General features: G+C 44.3%; 1 protein-coding gene across 7 annotated transcripts in view; it reads left to right on the forward strand.

Moving 5' to 3' along the window:
• Window positions 1–22,728, forward strand: part of LOC126293306 (glutamate-gated chloride channel) — a 1,510,688-nt gene that overhangs the window by 1,249,220 nt on the left and 238,740 nt on the right. For all 7 annotated transcript variants that reach the window (XM_049986444.1, XM_049986443.1, XM_049986446.1 and 4 more), the window contains exon 3: window positions 5,161–5,247. In XM_049986444.1, the coding sequence (XP_049842401.1) occupies window positions 5,171–5,247 (77 nt within the window). In that variant the 5' untranslated portion in view covers window positions 5,161–5,170. The remainder of the gene's footprint in view (window positions 1–5,160; window positions 5,248–22,728) is intronic.

Raw genomic sequence — 22,728 nt, forward strand, 5'->3', positions numbered from 1 at the left:
CAGTGGTCGGCGGAAGGTGCACCTGCCAGTCGACCTGGGACCGGACCGCAGCGACGCACGGATGCACGCCAAGACCGTAGGATCCTACGCAGTGCCGTAGGGGACCGCACCGCCACTTCCCAGCAAACTAGGGACACTGTTGCTCCTGGGGTATCGGCGAGGACCATTCGCAACCGTCTCCATGAAGCTGGGCTACGGTCCCGCACACCGCTAGGCCGTCTTCCGCTCACGCCCCAACATCGTGCAGCCCGCCTCCAGTAGTGTCGCGACAGGCGTGAATGGAGGGACGAATGGAGACGTGTCGTCTTCAGCGATGGGAGTCGCTTCTGCCTTTGTGCCAATGATGGTCGTATGCGTGTTTGGCGCCGTGCAGGTGAGCGCCACAATCAGGACTGCATACGACCCGGCATCATGGTGTGGGGAGCGATCTCCTACACTGGCCGTATACCTTTGGTGATCGTCGAGGGGACACTGAATAGTGCACGGTACATCCAAACCGTCATCGAACCCATCGTTCTACCATTCCTAGACCGGCAAGGGAACTTGCTGTTCCAACAGGACAATGCACGTCCGCATGTATCCCGTGCCACCCAACGTGCTCTAGAAGGTGTAAGTCAACTACCCCGGCCAGCAAGATCTCCGGATCTGTCCCCCATTGAGCATGTTTGGGACTGGATGAAGCGTCGTCTCACGCGGTCTGCACGTCCAGCACGAACGCTGGTCCAACTGAGGCGCCAGGTGGAAATGGCATGGCAAGCCGTTCCACAGGACTACATCCAGCATCTCTACGATCGTCTCCATGGGAGAATACTAGCCTGCATTGCTGCGAAAGTTGGATATACGCTGTACTAGTGCCGACATTGTGCATGCTCTGTTGCCTGTGTCTATGTGCCTGTGGTTCTGTCAGTGTGATCATGTGATGTATCTGACCCCAGAAATGTGTCAATAAAGTTTCCCCTTCCTGGGACAATGAATTCACGGTGTTCTTATCTCAATTTCCAGGAGTGTATATTGACACCACAAAAAAATGTCGATAACAGGAAATAAAGCGATTTCAGGAATCCGACATCTCGAAATAGATTGGTATCACAAAATACGCTAATATATCGCTATAAACCGATATCCTGAAATAAAACCATACCTCGACAATAATAGATGCATTGAAATATATCGAACATAGAAATGACCGATTTCACAAAATATGTATCGATATATACGAGAGATGTCGAAAAAAATCGGTATCTCGAAATAAATCGCACTCTCAAAATACACCGACATTTTGAATTTATATAGATATCTCGGAATATAACGTTATCTTGAAATATTTAGGTATACCTATATAAGTTGATAAAATGAATTATATAGATACCACGAATTTTTAGATGTCTCAACACATATCGTTACGTCGAAATAATGTAGTACATCGACTCTAATCGATACCTTGAAGTTTACAGAAATATCGGAACATATAGATTTCTAGAAAAAACCGATGTATCGGAATAAACAGATACATCGAAAATGTTGATACATCGAATAGTCGATATATGGAGACAAATGACCAACACAAAAGTATAGAGTTCTCTTAATATATCGATAACACTGTCTCCAAATATATCGATACTAAGGACTGAGCCGCTACACCGAATAACGCCGATATCGTTAAATATGACGATACCTCAAAATATACAAATATCTCGAGATACATCGATATACAGGAGTGTATCGAAGTCTCGGATAATGTCGAGCCTACGAAATATCGATATATATGTCTTATGATATAGAAGTAAAAATATTCTTCGAAATTTATCAATATCACGTAACGGTCAGATTTCTCGGTATTAATCGATATATGTAAGTCGACATTGCGAGATGTATTGATAAATCAGAGTAATCGATATACCGAGAAACGTAGAAATTTATAAATTTGCGATGTCTGATAGTATGTCGATAACTTGAAGTATATCGATATACATCAATCGATATATGAAAATAATAGATGGATCGGCCTAAATCGGGTTCTCGAGCTGCGTCGATTCTCGAAATAATATATATATATATATATCAAAAACTCTATACCTCGAAATAAATCAGTACCTCATATTATTCGATATCCCGAAATATATCTGCATCTTTAGACGAATCGATATATCGAAATTAATCGATGTCTTGGTATAAATTGTTATATCGATGGTTTTTAAGATGGTTTCATCCCCATTACCTATAATGACTCTGATTTCGATAAGATGTGGTTCATGGAAGACGGAGCCCGACCGCATCGAAGCAGGAGAGTGTTTGATGTCCTGGAGAAGTACTTTGCTGGACCACATTCTGGCTCTGCGGAACGCAGAGGCCACTGGCATGGGCCTCTGATCTATGCCAGGTAAGAAAATATCCAGAAACTCGTGTCTAAAATGATAGTGGCCAATTCTGTGTCCTCCTTTTTACACAGTAATGAGAAAACGAGTTGTCTGTATTATCAACACCCTACTTTTGTGCTTTTATTATAATGTATAATATGTGGCTTTGAAAGGGGGCCAGGTAGTGGACGCATTGCAGATAACATTAGAACCGCTTTCTTTTTCTTCCTCTTTTTCGGAACATACGAACACAGAGAAACGTTATCTTCGCTAAATCATAATACAGACTACAGTTCTCGGTGTGAAGAGGAAGTTTGCATTTCTGGCGGTACAAAGAACTTGCTTCTTTTACAGTACGAACTATGGACAAATCCCAAATCATCAACGGCCTTGCTAATTGTCGAGTTGTGAAAAAATTGTGTCCATATTTCTGCCAGAACCTATGAAATTGTAACGTAAATCTTTTACTACACTTTCCCCTTGATTAGTTTCTCTCCCTGAAGCAGATTTACTTGTATAAATTTGGCATGTTATTGGATAAACATTTCCTAAGTCACAAACGCATCAAACCAGATTTGGCAGGCTTTTGAGGGCATGTATTGAGTAAATCTTGTCTTTCCTTTGTAAGGAAAAAGTTTTTCATCAACTGTGACGAAGACTGGAGGCATGTCAAGTATGTTAGATACTGCAGCAGCTTTGCCACTTTTCAAACGCTCAGCCCTTGTGTTCACATTGTCACATCTTGCAAATCTACTTACCTGCCAAAACCTGTTGAGGGATAAGCTCGCATGATACACGGGGAATGCATTTGTTTTCCACATTTCCTCTGTGTGGTTAATTTCGAAGAAGCTTACTCCAGCCATAGTCAGTATACCGAGATGTGCATCAAATTCTTCAGTTGTCAATGGACTCGACACTGTCGCTGCTCCTTCTGAATTGATCTGTCTTCCTAGTGGTTTCACCTACTGTTATATTACACAATTTCTTCTGCAAATATATTCTTGAAGGCGTCCTTTATGGAAAGAGGTTTTGTTGTACGTGTTGGACGAGGCCTTTACCGCAAAATATTACGCTTCGGCAGCAATAGAAACAAATAATCCTGAGTTAATAACGAGCATCAAAAAGGATACAGGGATTAGCGAACACAGGGCGAGACTGAATATTGTAACCCCAAAATCCACCAAAAATAAACGAAAAACCTATCTATTGAAAAACGCAAATAAAAATTCACTTGACGTCTTCCTGAGAGACAGTCTCTACTGCTTCAATATTAACAATATAAATGTAGAATAATGTGGCTTGAATTGAAAGAAATAGTATCGGGAGCAATTATATCCTCCTTGGTACGCAAAACGGGTCAGAACACTGTTACAGAAACAACGAAACAAACATGCCAAATTTAAACAGGCGCAAAATACTCCAGATTGCCGATTTTTTTTTTTACAGAATCTTGAAATTTAGCGCGGACTTGAATGCGAGATGCTTAGAATAGTTTCCACAACGAAACTGTCTCGAAACCTGACGGAAAATGGAAAGAGATTCTGGTCGTATGTGAAGTAGCGGCAAGACACAATCAGTGCCTTCTGTGCGCGATAGGATACAGGGCAGAATCCTTGCACCAGACATACGTACATCAGTCTACAAAATGTTCCGTCCACAGCAGTCACTGACCTTTAAATTGAAACCATTTAAGGACGGTTCACCGATAAAAGTAATGTCACGTATGTGCAGTTTTCAATCACTTAATCTGTCTCGTGGTCTTATGGTGGTGTGTTTTATCTTCTGCCATTAGATCAGACGATAGAAATGCCACTTGCACGCTTAGAGTAGCAGATTGACAGTGACCAACTTTAAACAGAACTTGATTAATTTTCACATACATTTATTAAAATAATAAAAAGCATAGACATTACGTAACTTGATTTTGGATGCTGTTTACAATTGACAATCTGAATTTCCTTTGGTCTTAGTATGTTAATCTTATTCTCACATATCTGTGATACTTGACAAAGTGTCTATTCATTTATCTTCATGGCTATGTACAGGAATATGGTAATCTTATAAGGCGCAGACTGAAACTTGACTATAGACTGGTACAGACAAATGCAGACTGACTGATAGGGGGTCAGTACACCTGTTATAATACTTCACGCATTCAGGTATCACTGTGCGAGTGTGATCTGCGAGGAGAAAAGGTTCTACGTTAGCAGCAATCTCATTGGCTGCGTTACATATTAATACGCGGATCGGCGGAAGCAGAATTTGGTCCATCTCTAAGGCAGCGCCATCTTGTACTGCAGAGACAGACGAGCGCTGCACCTGTGCTGTTGTGCTTAGCGGGGCGCGTTCTAGTGGGAAAGTTGTGTACGCGCTGACTACGCGCAACTATGTACACAACAATCCTGCACTGGCAAAACGTTCGCAGTCAGAGGCTCGGTATTTCTACAGGTGACTTCCAACGACTTGCCGAATCCATACCAAGTCGAGTTGCTGCACTACACAGAGCAAAATGAGGTCCGACTCGATGCTAGGAGGTATCCCGTGACTCTTATCACCTCAGCATATGCTGTACACGATTATGCACGCTTATCAGCTCACGGTATGACTGAAATTACTGTCAGCTAACAACGTAATACATACACTTCTTGTCTAAATTGTAGCTTCATATAGCCCTGTATCAACATCGTGTGTGTCTACGCTTCGACAGCGTATCGCTTCTGCACTTTTTCTAAACATGCCAGTCATTGGTGTGATGCTCGATGCTGTGTGTGTTGTGACGGGCTGGTGTGTGCTGGTGTTGCAGATGTCCTAACATGGGGACGACATCGTGGCTGCTGCACGCGGCCGCCATCTTGCTGTCCCTGTCCCTCGTCACCGGCAGCACGGAAATGTAAGTACAGAGGCCGTCCACTGCTCATGTTTAGTGAGCGTTGTGCGGCGCAGGTTCAGACTTTGTGCCATATTCTGTCTACACGCTTGGTCCACGCAATAATTTTGTTAACAGGTGAGAGAAATTACTATGTTTCGGACAGGGCCGCTACAAGTGCAGTTTAGGAGCCTATTCCGAAACCATTTAGAAAAAAAAGGCTTACTTGTAATACTGTGTTGTGTGCCTCCTCCTAATGATAAAAATCGTTGACATGATTATCTTGTATGAACTTCTTCGGCTCAACTTTTGAGTGTCGGCTGCCAGGTAGATGTCATTTTCCTTCGATACAGTTCCGCACTGTCTCCTGAAAAACAAAGTAAGAGCCGAAGCTTCCTGGCAGATTAAAACTGTGTGCCGGACCGAGACTCGAACTCGGGACCTTTGCCTTTCGCGGGCAGAAGTAAAGCTGTCAGGACGGGGCGTGAGTCGTGCTTGGGTAGCTCAAATGGCAGAGCACTTGCTCGCGAAAGGCAAAGGTCCCGAGTTCGTGTCTCGATCAGGCACACAGTTTTAATCTGCCAGGACTGTTTCATATCAACGCACTCTCCGCTGCAGAGTGAAAATCTCATTCTGGAAAGTAAGAGCCAACGGAATATCAGAACAGCTGTGTGGCTGGATTGAAGAGTTTTTAGCAAACAGGACACAGCATGTTGTTCTCAATGGAGAGATGTCTACAGACGTTACAGTAACCTCTGGCGTGCCACAGGGGAGTGTTATGGGACCATTGCTTTTCACAATATATATAAATGACCTAGTACATAGTGTCGGAAGTCCCATGCGGCTTTTCGCGGATGATGCTGTAGTTTGCAGAGAAGTTGCAGCACTAGAAAATTGCAGCGAAATGCAGGGAGATCTGCAGCGGATAGGCACTTGGTGCAGGGAATAGCAACTGACCCTTAACATAGACAAATGTAATGTCTTGCGAATACATAGAAAGAAGGATCCTTTATTGTATGATTATATGATAGCGGAACAAACACTGGTAGCAGTTACTTCTGTAAAATATCTGGGAGTATGCGTGCGGAACGATTTGAAGTGGAATGATCATATAAAATTAATTGTTGGTAAGGCGGTTACCGGGTTGAGATTGATTGGGAGAGTCCTTAGAAAATGTAGTCCATCAACAAACGAAGGAGGTGGCTTACAAAGCACTCGTTCGATCTATACTTGAGTATTGCTCATCAGTGTGGGATCCGTACCATGTCGGGTTGACGGAGGAGATAGAGAAGATCCAAAGAAGAGCGGCGCGTTTCGTCACAGGGTTATTTGGTAAGCGTGATAGCGTTACGGAGATGTTCAGCAAACTCAAGTGGCAGAATCTGCAAGAGAGGCGCTCTGCATTACGATGTAGCTTGTTGTCCAGGTTTCGAGAGGGTGCGTTTCTGGACGAGGTATCGAATATACTGCTTCCCTCTACTTATACCTCCCGAGGAGATCACGAATGTAACATTAGAGAAATTTGAGCGTGGACCAAGACTTTCCGGCAGTCGTTCTCCCGGCGAACCATACGCGACTGGAACAGGAAAGGGAGGTAATGATAGTGGCGCTTAAAGTGACCTGCGCCACACACCATTGGGTGGCTTGCGGAGTATAAATGTAGATGTAGAATTAGTTGTAAATCTAATGAAACTATGGGTGTCAGAGACCTTTTCAAGTCTTAAACATCTATGAAGTATATATGCAGACCGAAACGACGAATGAAAATCACGGCCTTGGTAAATATTTTCATTCGTCGCTTCAGTCTGCGTGTGTACGTCAGTTGTAACTCAGTGTTCACCTCTGTATCCTACTGGTCAACCGCTTACGTAGCCGGGATTGCTAACGCCAGATTGCTAACTCGGAGGTAAGCTCGAGGAAGATGGAATTTACACCCGAACTACTTCGTCATCACTGTGACTCGGGGTGATGAAGTAAAGTTCGCCGTCACCAGTCTTTGCGCCAGTGTATGATGGAGTAAATTCCAACCCCCCCCCCTCCGAGTGTGACAGTGCTGATGGTGATGGGTCCGTCCGAGAGTGACTTCTTTGTAAAATTTATTGGCTTTTGGGCCCTACCCATTCTGCCATCTCAGTATAGTGGAATGTCATTTATGGCGAAACGAACGTTAAGGACGACAAAACGCCCAGTCCTCGAGCGGAGAAATCTGGGACCCGGCTGGGAATCGAACCCGGGTCCCTTCGCTTAGCAAACCGCCGCGCTGAGCGCCCAGCTACCGAGGCGAATGATGTTGGCGTTAAGCTCAGAGCCCCCGTCGCACAGTGGAGTATTTGTATCCAAATTCTGGCCAAAATTCTTTGACAATTTTTAAAAGTTTAAATCACTGTTGTTTACTTTTATCATTATTTTAATGTTAAATCAGCCTGTTTTACTTTAAATATACGTAAATATATGTATATACTTATTATTATTATTATTATTATTATTATTATTATTATTATTATTATTATTATTATTATTGGTGTTTTGCCCTTAAAGAGCGCATTTGGACTAAACTACATGGCCAGTTCCTTTTGCTGCCTTCGTTGCTGCCCAAACTTCCCTCATTCGCTCGCTGTGTTTCTGTTTCCGGTCCTCTGTCCATGCTTCTTGTCGGCTACGGAAACGTTCCAGTTTCTCTATTTGGCACTCCATTTTCTAGCGCCCACAGTCCACTCATTATCTCCAAATGTCAAAATGACAGTATTTAGACTCAAACAGCGACGGTAAACTATAAACAAAAAATGACAATCGATAAATAAACCCATAGCAACCGGAATACCAACGTGCAAAACAAAAACACTACAAACTGATGCACCAACCTAACAGAACACATCCATACTATAACAATTCAGGTGTATCGGTTTACAAAGAAAGTGAGTTGTGTAATGTAAATCCATGGTAAACGTCCTCATGGATGAAAATTCTACAGTTTGATGGCTTCTGGTGATTGTCGACATGTAACTTCTCCGATTAAACTCATTTCTTCCCTCATAGCCAGCTCTGAATATCTGCTGCACTAGTCCAGTAACGTAATTGTACCTGCCCACAAAAATCAACTATAAATTACCAGGTTGAAACATTATATGGTTTATATGTATAATAAACAATTACAACGCCTCAGAGATTTACGGGATTTAATTGTTAAAAAGAAGTACCAGCTGTGGGGTAGGGAGATAGGAAATTAATAGTGTTGTTGTTAGTATTATTATAATTGTTATTTATTTCTTTATTCAAAAAAAGTATGTGACTTCCTAATGGACCAAACTGCTGAGGTCATCGGTCCCTAGACTTACACACTACATAAACTAACTTAACTAAGTTATGCTAAGAACGACACAGACACACATGGCCGAAGGAGGACACTAACCTCCCGTGGGAGGACACCAACCTGCCGTGGGAGGCCTTTCTTTCTTCATTTGACCACTTGAGGAGCGCGTTTAAGGTCGGTGCTTGGTTCGATGGTCTCTGAAATAGAGGTGTTCTGTATTAGAGAGAGCTGACAAAATCTTTCCAAAGAGAGAACTTAGGGTTGAGAAATCCCAAAAGCGAAAACCAATAGGAGAATTTTTGAACGAATGCTGGGGAAGAAACCAGCAGTAGCGTGTCAGACGTCAGCTGATGATGAGACGGCCATACGATGTGAATCGGAATTGTCTCAGACAATTCTTTCTTGCTGAAGTATCTGCTATGAAATATTTAGAGCTCCGGTACCAAATGTCGCTCAGCTATTCCGAGCTCAAACGCTGTGAGGTATCTCGTAGAGAAAGATCTCCTTCATACCAACCAGCATGCTTTCCGAAAACATCGATTATACGAAACACAATTTACTCTTTTCTGATACGGCTTCCTTAAAGGCGTGGATCAAGGCAGTCAGGTACACGCAATGTTTCTCGTTTCCCGGAAAGCATTTGACTCAGAACCTCACCAGCAACGCAAATTGACGGTAGATGAATTTAAATGAAGGGTGGTATAACAGGAATTGCAGTTTATTCCAGCAATCTACATTGAGGAGTCTAGTAACAACTCGTCCGATTTGGTAACTGATTAATTGTGCAAAAGAAACATTATTAGTAAGTAAATTAAGGGAAATCACCAGAGGCATATGCCATAGAGGTCATAGCACCCTGCCTTTGTAGAAAAAAACTGGTATGCGCATTGATTTTTTGTTCTTGTTTAATTGTAATCAGCAAATGTCCTAACGGTCCGCAGTGAGAATGTACCAGGGCGATACGCAGTGTCAACAGATATGCCGCGAGAGGATGTAAGAAATGGTTCAAATGGCTCTGAGCACTATGGAACTTAACATCTGAGGTCATCAGTCCCCTAGAACTTAGAACTACTTAAACCTAACTAACCTAAGGACATCACACACATCCATGCCCGAAGCTGGATTCGAACCTGCGACCGTAGCGGTCGCGCGGTTCCAGACTGTAGCGCCACTTAACTCCCCAGACATGAATATAATCAAGCATATCTGGGATGCCTTGCAACATGCTGTTCAGAAGAGATCTCGACCTCGTACTCTTACGCATTTATGGGCGCAGTCCTGCAGGATTCTTGGTGTCAGTTATCCTCAGCACTACTTGGGACATTAGTCGAGTCCATGGCATGTCGTATTGTGGCACTTCCTCGTGTTCGTGGGGCCCTACACGATATCTGGCAAGCGTACCAGTTTCTTTGGAGCTTCAGTGTACATGTTGTTTATGCTGCAGGTGTAGCTGCGATTCCATCAGTACCATCCAGACTGCATTCTTCGAAGCGAGCGTTGTACAGACAGGCTGATGCACCTGCTACACGATGCATCAGCATCTCATCAATTCTACTGTCTGAACAATTCTTAATGAAGAATCTTAGCTCTCAGTGTGCGGAGGTGTGCCCCGCCCGTCCCCAAGCCTCCTATAACATGGAAACCCACAGGAGATGACGCCAAACAACGTGGTCTTGAAGCAACTGATTCAACCCGACATGCATGCCTGAATCAGTCAGTCAGTTCGAATATCGATTGATAAAAACATATCATGGGGGGTGTAGTGGAACAGGAAGATAAGAAGGACTGTGCCACAATACTAATAAGGGCAGGAGTCCTAATTCCACACGTTTACTATATACGCTCTCGTATACTGTACAGTTTGCACAGATTTTTGTTTTTGTTTTTCTGTAATCGATTTTTTACCTTGTTAACAAATTGCAACACCTTCTAAACTTTTCACGCTAGTTAAACGCATAAAAGCACGATGTACTTGAGACGGAAATGCCATTGTGGTAGCTCGATTCGGTCTTCGTTAATTCTGCCATTTGAGTTCTTGTGATGATATTCTCTAAAAACTTCCATCCCCTAACACATTTCTTTAGAAGTCAAATACGAAGCTTCATAGATTTTAGCTTTAACTATGTTTTAATATAAAGAAATAAATTCATAAAAATTATCGTCCCCTATTTCACCCCGTTAGGTGTCGGATTTAAAAAAAAAAATAAAAAAAAATACTGTGGGGGTAAGGAGGAGGCTGGGGCATGGATGGGAACGGATCCCCCACCCAGTCCCGACTCCCATCATGCACCACTGGTGCCTTAATGACCGAAAGCTTCATTTATTTGTGACAGTCGTTTTTTGTGCCTATCTGCGACTAAGCATCTCCGCTATATCGTGAGTAGGAACTTGTCATAATATTGTTAAAATCATATCTGTGTCGGTTTTATTAGTCCCTGATCATCCAGTGGATGAGTTTAGTCCGGGTAATTTGTGTTCCGTTTTAAGAAACGTTAGTTTTTCACCAATATCAATGTTTATGATATACACTCCTAGAAATGGAAAAAAGAACACATTAACACCGGTGTGTCAGACCCACCATACTTGCTCCGGACACTGCGAGAGGGCTGTACAAGCAATGATCTTATTCACGGCACAGCGGACACACCAGGAACAGCGGTGTTGGCCGTCGAATGGCGCTAGCTGCGCAGCATTTGTGCACCGCCGCCGTCAGTGTCAGCCAGTTTGCCGTGGCATACGGAGCTCCATCGCAGTCTTTAACACTGGTAGCATGCCGCGACAGCGTGGACGTGAACCGTATGTGCAGTTGACGGACTTTGAGCGAGGGCGTATAGTGGGCATGCGGGAGGCCGGGTAAACGTACCGCCGAATTGCTCAACACGTGGGGCGTGAGGTCTCCACAGTACATCGATGTTGTCGCCAGTGGTCGGCGAAAGGTGCACGTGCCAGTCGACCTGGGACCGGACCGCAGCGACGCACGGATGCACGCCAAGACCGTAGGATCCTACGCAGTGCCGTAGGGGACCGCACCGCCACTTCCCAGCAAATTAGGGACACTGTTGCTCCTGGGGTATCGGCGAGGACCATTCGCAACCGTGTCCATGAAGCTGGGCTATGGTCCCGCTCACCGTTAGGCCGTCTTCCGCTCACGCCCCAACATCGTGCAGCCCGCCTCCAGTGGTGTCGCGACAGGCGTGAATGGAGGGACGAATGGAGACGTGTCGTCTTCAGCGATGAGAGTCGCTTCTGCCTTGGTGCCAATGATGGTCGTATGCGTGTTTGGCGCCGTGCAGGTGAGCGCCACAATCAGGACTGCGTACGACCGAGGCACACAGGGCCAACACCCGGCCTCATGGTGTGGGGAGCGATCTCCTACACTGGCCGTACACCTCTGGTGATCGTCGAGGGGACACTGAATAGTGCACGGTACATCCAAACCGTCATCGAACCCATCGTTCTACCATTCCTAGACTGGCAAGGGAACTTGCTGTTCCAACAGGACAATGCACGTCCGCATGTGTCCCTTGCCACCCAACATGCTCTAGAAGTCAACTACCCTGGCCAGCAAGATCTCCGGATCTGTCCACCATTGAGCACGTTTGGGACTGGATGAAGCGTCGTCTCACGCGGTCTGCACGTCCAGCACGAACGCTGGTCCAACTGAGGCGCCAGGTGGAAATGGCATGGCAAGCCGTTCCACAGGACTACATCCAGCATCTCTACGATCGTCTCCATGGGAGAATACTAGCCTACATTGCTGCGAAAGGTGGATATACACTGTACTAGTGCCGACATTGTGCATGCTCTGTTGCCTGTGTCTATGTGCCTGTGGTTCTGTCAGTGTGATCATGTGATGTATCTGACCCCAGAAATGTGTCAATAAAGTTTCCCCTTCCTGGGACAATGAATTCACAGTGTTCTTATTTCAATTTCGAGGAGTGTATGTCCTGATTTGCACATACATTCAACGATGTAACGTGCATACTGTCCGCAAAATGTTCTGCGAATAGAGTTAATATTAAAGAAGTAGTAAATTAAGGTCATGCCTGATGCTGATGTTCTATTCAATGAAGAGCGAAAATGTAGTAAGTTATTTGAAATTACTTGGTACTTTTGGCTCATTTTCAAATGCTAGTTTGGGTAAGTTGCCCACGATGAGTTACGCTGCCACAAGACGTGCACAAAGTTTCGAACTTTAATACTTGGCTATTGTGTTAAACCTGTAAATTTTGTAATACTGATAATGAAATTTTAATGGGGCGTGACAGCCTCCAGAAACGTAACCTGCGAACGGCACTGGGTTTTTGTTTTAGCTGATCAGTAATGCAGACAAGTGACATGTAGTAACCAGAGCAGAATACTCAGCACCTTAGCCTGTTATCACTTAACAGACATCTTGTTTCGGTATTACGATATGTTTCCTGTTTCTGTAACATTAGTCCAGTGGTCTCTGAGGAGTAAAATCAAAATGGGTTCCATTACGGCTTTGTACCGACTCTGAAATATTAGCACCCAAATTACGGAAAGCCATAACCATACATGTCTGTTAAGAAAACCACGACTTTTTCAAGTACAAAGATAAAAGTTATGCACCCAGTGCAATCCGGCACTGATGAACGCAAAAAACATCAGATCTGTAGGACCAAAAGATTCTCATGAAAATTCAGTATAAAGCCGACAATTTCGGTGGTTCGAAGTAACGTGGCTGCACACAGCCACACAGCAAAAATCGTATCACACTAGCAATTCTTACCATACTGCAAAAATTTAATCGCCATTCTGTGAAACAGTGCAAAACATCCCCACCAACGCCTGAGGTTTTGTGGACCTCCTACCATGCCGTACGTCAGCGCCGGCACGGAGACCTCTCTCTGAACCAGCAGAGCGCTCCATTAATTCGGGCTGAAACACGCCTCCTCTCTTTAGGACGGGTTCAGGACCCACCCGGGGCAGGCGATGAGTCGTACGGAGGTGAAGGTGTGGATGTTTTACCAAATAGGCGCGCCGCCACTGACGGAACAGTTTCTGTCAACCTGCAGACTACAGGGCCCCTCATCGTGCAAGATACTTCCGGTCAGCGTTTGGTGCTGCAACGTCTTTGAAACCTCGTATATATGTTAACAGCCCGTCTTTAAAACTATGTTTGAGAACATTTCTCATGTTTTTCTCATCATTGTTTGTATAACAAAGAACATGTGAACATCAGTTCAAGAAGTAATTTTCGCGCTAAACTGGAGAAAGATATTGACTGAATTCTGTATCGCTTAAGGAAAGTGAGTCGGCACTGACCAAACAGCGCTTCTGCCTGGCGCTGCGAGCGCCATGGCGAGTGGGGTTGACGGGCGACGAGAACAGCGTAACAGGGAAGGAATAGCGGGGCGAGGCTGTAGCCGGACGCCGCTAGCGAGAGCCAGTCGCCATATCACAGTTTGCCGACACTGACTGTGTTAAATTAGATTTACGTTTTGAATTAGGAACACCGTTGCGTCTACGCACTTGTTAATAAAAAGAAAAAAAAAGTGGAGAAGTCACATCATTCAGTGCTGAATGGGTATTGCTTTTTGAACGGCATGCAAAGTGCTTAATACACCGTCGCATTATTATGAATAGGAGAAACATTCAGTGGAACGTCGTTACAACATCAGGCACAAAGACGATTTCATTAGAGAAAAAACAAAGTTTATGGAAACTAGAGCAGTGACAAAATATTTTATGGTCGACTTCAGCAGTCATTTGACTTCATCTAGTCTTTTAATGCAAGGAGGGAATCATTTGCTAACAAATATGGCGGATAAGATTGATGTTATAAAAGAGAAGTCTAAGGGCGATCAGTCATGGACTGTGCGGCTGGTCCCGGCGGAGGTTCGAGTCCTCCCTCGGGCATGGGTCTGTGTGTTTGTCCTTAGGATAATTTAGGTGTGTAGGCTTAGGGACTCATGACCTTAGCAGTCTCATAAGATTTCACACACATTTGAACATAAAAGAGAAGTGAATGCATATTTCTTTCTTTCTTTCTTTCTTTCTAACTGAGAATAGATCTGTGTTTAAAACGCTTTCGTAATGAAATATTTTCATACAACCTTTCACCCTCTCAGGGGTTGAATTTACAAAACACTGAAGCACGTACCGTATTTTACGGACTATAAGGCGCACCTTAATTTTTAAACACCTTTTTAAAAAAGTAACGTTTTTGCTATGTTATTATTATATTGCAAAGCCAAGCTAAAAAAAATTCTTAGTTTATTAAACTGACCTTTAAAATTCATGAGAAACGTCATCCGAACGTTCTTCTTCTTCTTCCTCTTCGTTGTTTCTTCATATATAAGATGGTCTTCATTGCCATCGAGAGCGTTACTTATGCCGCACTTCTTGAAAGATTTAACAGTAATGTCTTCTCTCATTCTAGATCACGACTTTTTTATCCACTGACACACTTTTTTGATTGCAGGACGTTTAAAGGATTCCTTTGGCGTGAATTCATGTTATGTTTGATCGATCATCCAGGTGTTCCGTTCCTCTCTTATATACACTATAAATGGTTCATTCATCTATGTTTCACGAGGTTGCAATTGTGACGCGAGTCTTCTCAGAATAAAAGTAACCTCTGTATTTCCCCGTCTCAATTTCTCTTTCACGGAATTAAACTGATCGAGGAGAAAAAGAAAACTCTTCTTTGATAAAGTACCTTTCCGTCTCTCCCACAATATGGTAATCCATAATTTAATACCAACCTCGTCCATCCAACCGTAGTCATGTACATGAACACCTGGCGGTATTTCAGAAAGTTTGGGCATTGTTTTGGGCTTGAAAATTATCACGGGATTAAGTCTGGTACGGTCAGCACAACGTGAAAGGACAATTGTGTAGTGCTCATTTTCATGTCAACTTATTTTTATAGTTACTGTTTTAGAACCTTTCATGGCAACAGTTCTGTTACTCGGCACATCAAATGTCAGAGGAGTTTCATTCACATTCCTATCTGGATTAGTTCAACACTAGCTTTCTTTCGGTGTTGAATAATAAACCGATGGATTTTCTCTTCGTACTCTTGTGGCATTTTCTGAGATGTTTTGATTTTGGTTCGTATGCTAAGTCCGTGACGCTTAATAAACCTGTAGCACGAACAATGTCTCTTAAGTTGCACTATAGCGCTAGCTTACGAGCTTTTATTTGAATCATTTTTGTGTTAATTCCAGTGCAATTTTGACGGTGTTCTTGAATCAGTTCAATACATCATTTTCTAGTTTTGGCTGCTTTGCACTCAGGCCTCTATTTGCACGTCTAGTCTTTTCTTATTTTTGTCAGATCTTCCTTACTAATCCGGCAATCGCGTATGGTTTTTTTCTGTTGGGGGAGGGCCGAAATATCGTTCAGCTACTCCTTTCCCATGTTCTTTTGCTTATGCTATAACTTGCAATTTATAGTCCGCATCATATGAATGCCTTTTATTTTTTCCCATTACGAAACTGGTTACTAACATAAATACTGTGCTGTTACCGATAACACAAGCCATTTTCAGTTCACGTTCCCTGGCCCCGTAGATCTTGTATCATAGGCTAGACAGTGGTCTGGGTCTGTGACGGCGTGTTGGGAGGGAGACGGTGTTAGCAAGCTTGTGACTCCCGCAACCCACGTTCGTCGCATCGGTGCACTGCTGCTCCCAGTTGAATTCAGTATTCCCAGATAGAGCCAGATTTCCCAAGGCATCGAATATATGGCCATTTTTAAAACTGGCGGGAATTTTAAATCAAACACTGGACTTTTTATATTAATTTCGAGTATAAGACGCATCTGCATTTTGGAAGCAATTTTTCGAGGAAAAAAGTGCGTCTTTTAGTCCGCAAAATACTTTTCTTTTAAATTCGTAATCGAGAAGTAAATATCAGTTTTCATTCATGTAACTTTCACCCAATATTTCACCCCTTTAGGGGTCCCTGGGAAGTCCATATACATCTTCCATGCAGTCCCAATCTCTCCTGATGCGCATTCTATATTTCTGTAGCCCTGAAGGAAGACATTCGTGGCCGTCGAGTTGCTTCAGGCCAAGAGGGGCAGGTGTGGACATTTATCCATGAAGGCATTGATCGCCCTGTCTCACAGTGGTATAAATATATCATCATTCATGCTAATTACTTTTTAAATAGTAAACAATTTATTCACTTGACCTCAGAAGTTAAGTTCCATAGCGCTCAGAGCCAATTGAACTATTTTTTGGAGTTTGGTGGCCAGCGGAAGTGTTTAAGCTCAGAAGAGTGTTCTTGGAGCCACTCTGTAGCAATTCCGGTTATGTGTGGTGTCGCATTGTCCTGCTGGAATTGTCCAAGTCAGTCGGAATGCACAATGTGTATGAATAGAAGCAAGTGATCAGATATTATGCTTACGTACGTGTCACCTTGCAGAATCGTACCTAGACGTATGAGGGGTTCCATATCACTCCAAATGCACACGACCCACACCGTTATAGAGTTTCCGCCAGCTTGAACAGTCCCCTGCTCACATGCAGGGTCCATGGATTCAAGAGGTTTTCTCCATATTCGTACACATTCATCCGCTCGATACAATTACATCTACATTTACATCTACATCTACATCCATACTCCGCAAGCCACCTGACGGTGTGTGGCGGAGGGTACCCTCAGTACCTCTATCGGTTCTCCCTTCTATTCCAGTCTCGTATTGTACGGGGAAAGAAGGATTGTCGGTATGCTTCTGTGTGGGCTCTAATCTCTCTGATTTTATCCTCATGGTCTCTTCGCGAGATATACGTAGGAGGGAGCAATGTACTGCTTGACTCTTCGGTGAAGGTATGTTCTCGAAACTTTAACAAAAGCCCGTACCGAGCTACTGAGCGTCTCTCCTGCGAGTCTTCCACTGGAGTTTATCTATCATCTCCGTAATGCTTTCGCGATTACGAAATGATCCTGTAACGAAGCGCGCTGCTCTCCGTTGGATCTTCTCTATCTCTTCTATCAACCCTATCCTGTGCGGATCCCACACTGCTGAGTAGTATTCAAGCAATGGGCGAACAAGCGTACTGTAACGTACTTCCTTTGTTGTCGGATTGCATTTCCTTAGGATTCTTCCAATGAATCTCAGTCTGGCATCTGCTTTACCGACGATCAACTTTATATGATCATTCTATTTTAAATCACTCCTAATGCGTACTCCCAGATAATTTATGGAATTAACTGCTTCCAGTTGCTGACCTGCTATTTTGTAGCTAAATGATAAGGGACCTATCTTTCTATGTATTCGCATCACATTACACTTGTCTACATTGAGATTCAATTGCCATTCCGTGCACCATGCGTCAATTCGCTGCAGATCCTCCTGCATTTCAGTACAATTTTCCATTGTTGCGACCTCCCGATACACCACAGCATTATCTGCAAAAAGCCTCAGTGAACTTCCGATGTCATCCACCAGGTCATTTATGTATATTGTGAATAGCAACGGTCCTATGACACTCCCCTGCGGCACACCTGAAATCACTCTTACTTCGGAAGACTTCTCTCCATTGAGAATGACATGCTGTGTTCTGTTATCTAGGAACTCCTCAATCCAATCACACAATTGATCTGTTAGTCCGTATGCTCTTACTTTGTTCATTAAACGACTGTGGGGAACTGTGTCAAACGCCTTGCGGAAGTCAAGAAACACGGCATCTACCTGTGAACCCGTGTCTAAGGCCCTCTGAGTCTCGTGGACGAATAGCGCGAGCTGGGTTTCACACGACCGTCTTTTTCGAAACCCATGCTGATTCCTACAGAGTAGATTTCTAGTCTCCAGAAAAGACATTATACTCGAACATAATACGTGTTCCAAAATTCTACAACTGATCGACGTTAGAGATATAGGTCTATAGTTCTGCAAATCTGTTCGACGTCCCTTCTTGAAAACGGGGATGACCTTTGCCCTGAATTAGAAACGAGAATCGTCCGACCAGGCAACATGTCTCATCAACAGTGCAATGTGGGTATTGACGGGCCCAGGCGAGGCGTAAAGCTTTGTGTACTGCAGTCATCAAAGGTACACGAGTGGCCCTTCGGCTCCGAAAGCCCAAATCGATGATGTTTCCGATGTTTCGTTGAATGGTACCCACGCTGACACTTGTTGATGGCCCAGCACTGAAATCTGTAGCAATTTTCGGAATGGTTGCACTTCTGTCACGTTGAACGATTCTCTTCAGTCGTCGTTGATCCCATTCGTGCAGGATCTGTTCTCGGCCCCATAGATCTACGAAGAGGCGTTGTAGACACGCGAAGCAGCTGCGCCCAGCGTACATAAACTGTCCGGGATACTTCGTGATCAAAAGTATCCGGACACCCCCTGAAACATACGTTTTTCATATTAAGTGCATTGTGCTGCCACCTACTGCCAGGTACTCCATATCAGCGACCTCAGTAGTCATTAGACATCATGAGATGTGAAGCGTGGTCAGGTAATTGAGTGTCACTTGTGTCATATGTCTGTGCGCGAGATTTCCATACTCCTAAACATCCCTAGGTCCACTGTTTCCGATGTGATAGTTAAGTGGAAACGTGAAGGGACACGTACAGCACAAAAGCGTAGAGGCCGACCTCGTTTGTTGACTGACAGAGACTGCCGAAAGCTGAAGAGGGCCGTAGTATGTAATAGGCAGACATCTATCCAGACCATCACACAGGAATTCCAAACTGCATTAGGATCCACTGCAAGTACTATGACAGTTAGCCGGGAGGTGAGAAAACTTGGATTTCATGGTCGAGCAGTTGCTCATAACCTACACATCACGCCGGTAAATGCCAAGCGACGCCTCACTAGGTGTAAGGAGCGTACACGATTAAACAGTGGAAAAACGTTGTGTGCAGTGACGAATCACGGTATACAATGTGGCGATTCGATGGCAGTGTGTCGGTATGGCGAATGCCCGGTGAACGTCATCTGCCAGCGTATGTAGTGCCAACAGTAAAATTCGGAGGCGGTGATGCATGGTGTGGTCGTGTTTTTCATGGAGGGGGGCTTGCTCCGTTTGTTGTTTTGCGATACACTATCACAGCACAGGCCTATACTGATGCATTAAGCACCTTCTTGCTTCCGACTGTTGAAGGGCAATTCGGGGATCCCAATTTCATATTTCAGCACGATCGAGCACCTGTTCATAATGCACGGCCTGTGGCGGAGTGGTTACACGACAACAACATATCTGTAATGGACTTGCTGCACAGATCCCTGACCTGAATCCCACAGATCACCTTTGGGATGTTTTGGAGCGCCGACTTCGTGCCAGGGCTCACCGACCGGCATCGATAGCTCTCCTCAGTGCAGCACTCCTTGAAGGATGCCCTGCCATTCCCCAAGAAACCATCCAGCACCTGAGTGAACGTATGCCTGTGAGAGTGGAAACTGTCATCAAGGCTAAGGGTGGACCAACAATATCCTGAGTTCCAGCGTTACCGATGGAGGGCCCCACGAACTTGTAAGACATTTTCAGCCAGGTGTCCGGATACATTTGACCACATAGTGTACATTTGTACATAACGGATGTTTCTTTCAAGGACTGTTTCATTATTTGAAAGGTGTTTCCACGAATATATGGAAATGAAATTTTTTCGACATTACACTACAGACACAATTCATTTTTGGCTTCCGTTTCTAATAGAAAATTGACAAAATGACTACACGGGTAATGCCGTGTTTGTCAGCTAGTTCTGTGCACGAAAAAAAATTGAGCAGCGGCTAATTCACTCTTATATCGCCTTTGAATACTGGTTGTTTATGAGAAGCCGTGTTATGCCACGTGTACGAATGAGGCAAGTATACTTAGCAAGTGCCCGAATTCGACTGCGTCAGGATCGTGGCCTGTCGAAATTATGTTTGGCTTATCGAGGTCCCACGAGTGACATGCAAATCCAAGAGTTCGTGAGTCTCGTACTCAGCGCTATGAGGGATCTCAGTGGTCTCAATGACTAGTGCCCGACTGGATTGACATATATAGTGACGGGACAAAATAGCAACACCGAAAATAATTAATGCAGAGTAATTAAGTTTCCAGAACACATTTGTCTCGCTAATACATCTAAGCAATAAACATTACAAGATCACATCTTAATGTAAGTGCTAGGTAAACCTTTGCAAATGTGAAAAGATGGTGCACTAGTAACCGGTGTAACCTCCAGACTGTTGCATGCAAGCATGAAAGCCTGTATGCATTATGTTGTACAGATGCCAGATATCAGTTTTCTGGATGGAGTTTCAAGGCTGTTGCCCCTTGTTGGTCAATAGATAAACAGTCTATGTTGTTTGTGGATGACGCTGGAGTTGTCGTTTGATGAAGTTCCGTATTTGCTAGGTTGGAGACAGGTCTGGTGATCGAGCAGGCTAGGATAACATGTCGACACTCTGTAGGTCATGTTAGGGTACAGTAGCGGTATGCGGGCGAGCGTTATCCTGTCGGAAAACACCCCCTGGAATGCTGTTCATGAATGGCAGCACAACAGGTCGAATCACCAGACTGACGTACAGTTTTGTCGTCGGGGTGCGTGCGATAACAATGAGGGCGCTCCTGCTGTCAAATGGTTCAAATGGCTCTGAGCGCTATGGCACTTAACTTCTGAGGTCATCAGTCGCCTAGAACTTAGAACTACTTAAATCTAACTAACCTAAGGACAGCACACAACACCCACTCATCACGAGGCAGAGAAAATCCCTGACCCCGCCGGGAATCGAACCCGGGAGCCCGGGCGTGGGACGCGAGAACGCTACCGCACGACCACGAGCTGCGGACACCTGCTGTCATACAAAATGGCACCCCAGGCCACAACTCCAGGTGTAGGTCCAGACAGGTTGGCTGCACGCCCTCCACTAACCTGCTTCTAACCAAAACACAGCCGTCACTATCATTACTCGATGACTTTCCGTCAAATACTACTAATTGTGACCTCTCTGACAGGAAATCACAAATCCAGTCACATAATTGAGACGATATTCCATAAGAACGCAATTTCACTACGAGCCGCTTGTCTGGTACAGTGTCGATCTGAAATCGATCTGAAATCCCTTGTCAATAGCACTCAACACTTCATGTGAGTAAAGAGATAGTTGTGTTTCACAGGAACGATATTTTCTGAACCCATGTTGACTGTGTTTCTATTGATCGTTTTGTTCGAGTTAATTCATAATGTTCGAACACAATATATATTCTAAACTCCTGCTGCATATCGATATTAACAATATGGGCATGTAATTTGGTGGTTTAGTGGAATACACGCTACAGGGCGCCTGGCTCGGAGCTGTCCTCCAAGTAACCTATTTCTAACAGTTTGTTGTGACACTGTGGTTGCAACTGCTGCTCAAATAGTTGCTGCAGATGCAGTACGATGCGCCACAGCTGTAAGCCGAACACGATTGTCTTCCCTCTCGGTAGCGTCTTGTGACCGTCCGGAGCGCCGTCTTTTGGCAATCGTACATTCTCGTGGCCATCGCTGCCAACAATCACGTATAGTGGAATGGCTACATTCCTGCCACGTATTTCTGCAATATCGCAGAGGGAACATCAAGCTTCTCGTAGCCCTATTACACGACCTCGTTTAAAGTCAGTGGGGTGTTGATAATGGCGTCTTTGTCGCCTTAAAGGCACTCTTGACTAACTTCAACTAAATAACGCCCAATCTCAAAGGTAAATAACGCTCACGACCGTTACTGAGCGATTTTTTTTTGGGGGTGGGGGGGAGGGGAGATTTGTGGTCCGCTAGTTACGCATAACACCGTTTTCCTCAGTACCCAAATATTTTTCGGCATCACTGTGCCATCATCAGTGGGTTTTCGTTTTCATTTATTCTTGACTAGCGTGTGCAGGTGCAGAATCCCGTGCAGAAATTCTTGGGTAAAGCACAAAATTTTAGCTGCAAACACGACCAATACAAGGAGCTGCAAATCAAAAGACTGGAGACTAGAAATCTACTCTGTAGGAATCAGCATGGGTTTCGGAAAAGACGGTCGTGTGAAACCCAGCTCGCGCTAATCGTCCACGACACTCAGAGGGCCATAGACACGGATTCACAGGTAGATGCCGTGTTTCTTGACTTCCGCAAGGCGTTTGACACAGTTCCCCACAGTCGTTTAATGAACAAAGTAAAAGCATACGGACTACCAGACCAATTGTGTGATTCAGTTGAGGAGTTACTAGATAACAGAACGCAGCATGTCACTCTCAA

The sequence above is a fragment of the Schistocerca gregaria genome, chromosome 10 (assembly GCF_023897955.1).
Source record: "Schistocerca gregaria isolate iqSchGreg1 chromosome 10, iqSchGreg1.2, whole genome shotgun sequence".
Lineage (NCBI taxonomy): Eukaryota > Metazoa > Arthropoda > Insecta > Orthoptera > Acrididae > Schistocerca > Schistocerca gregaria.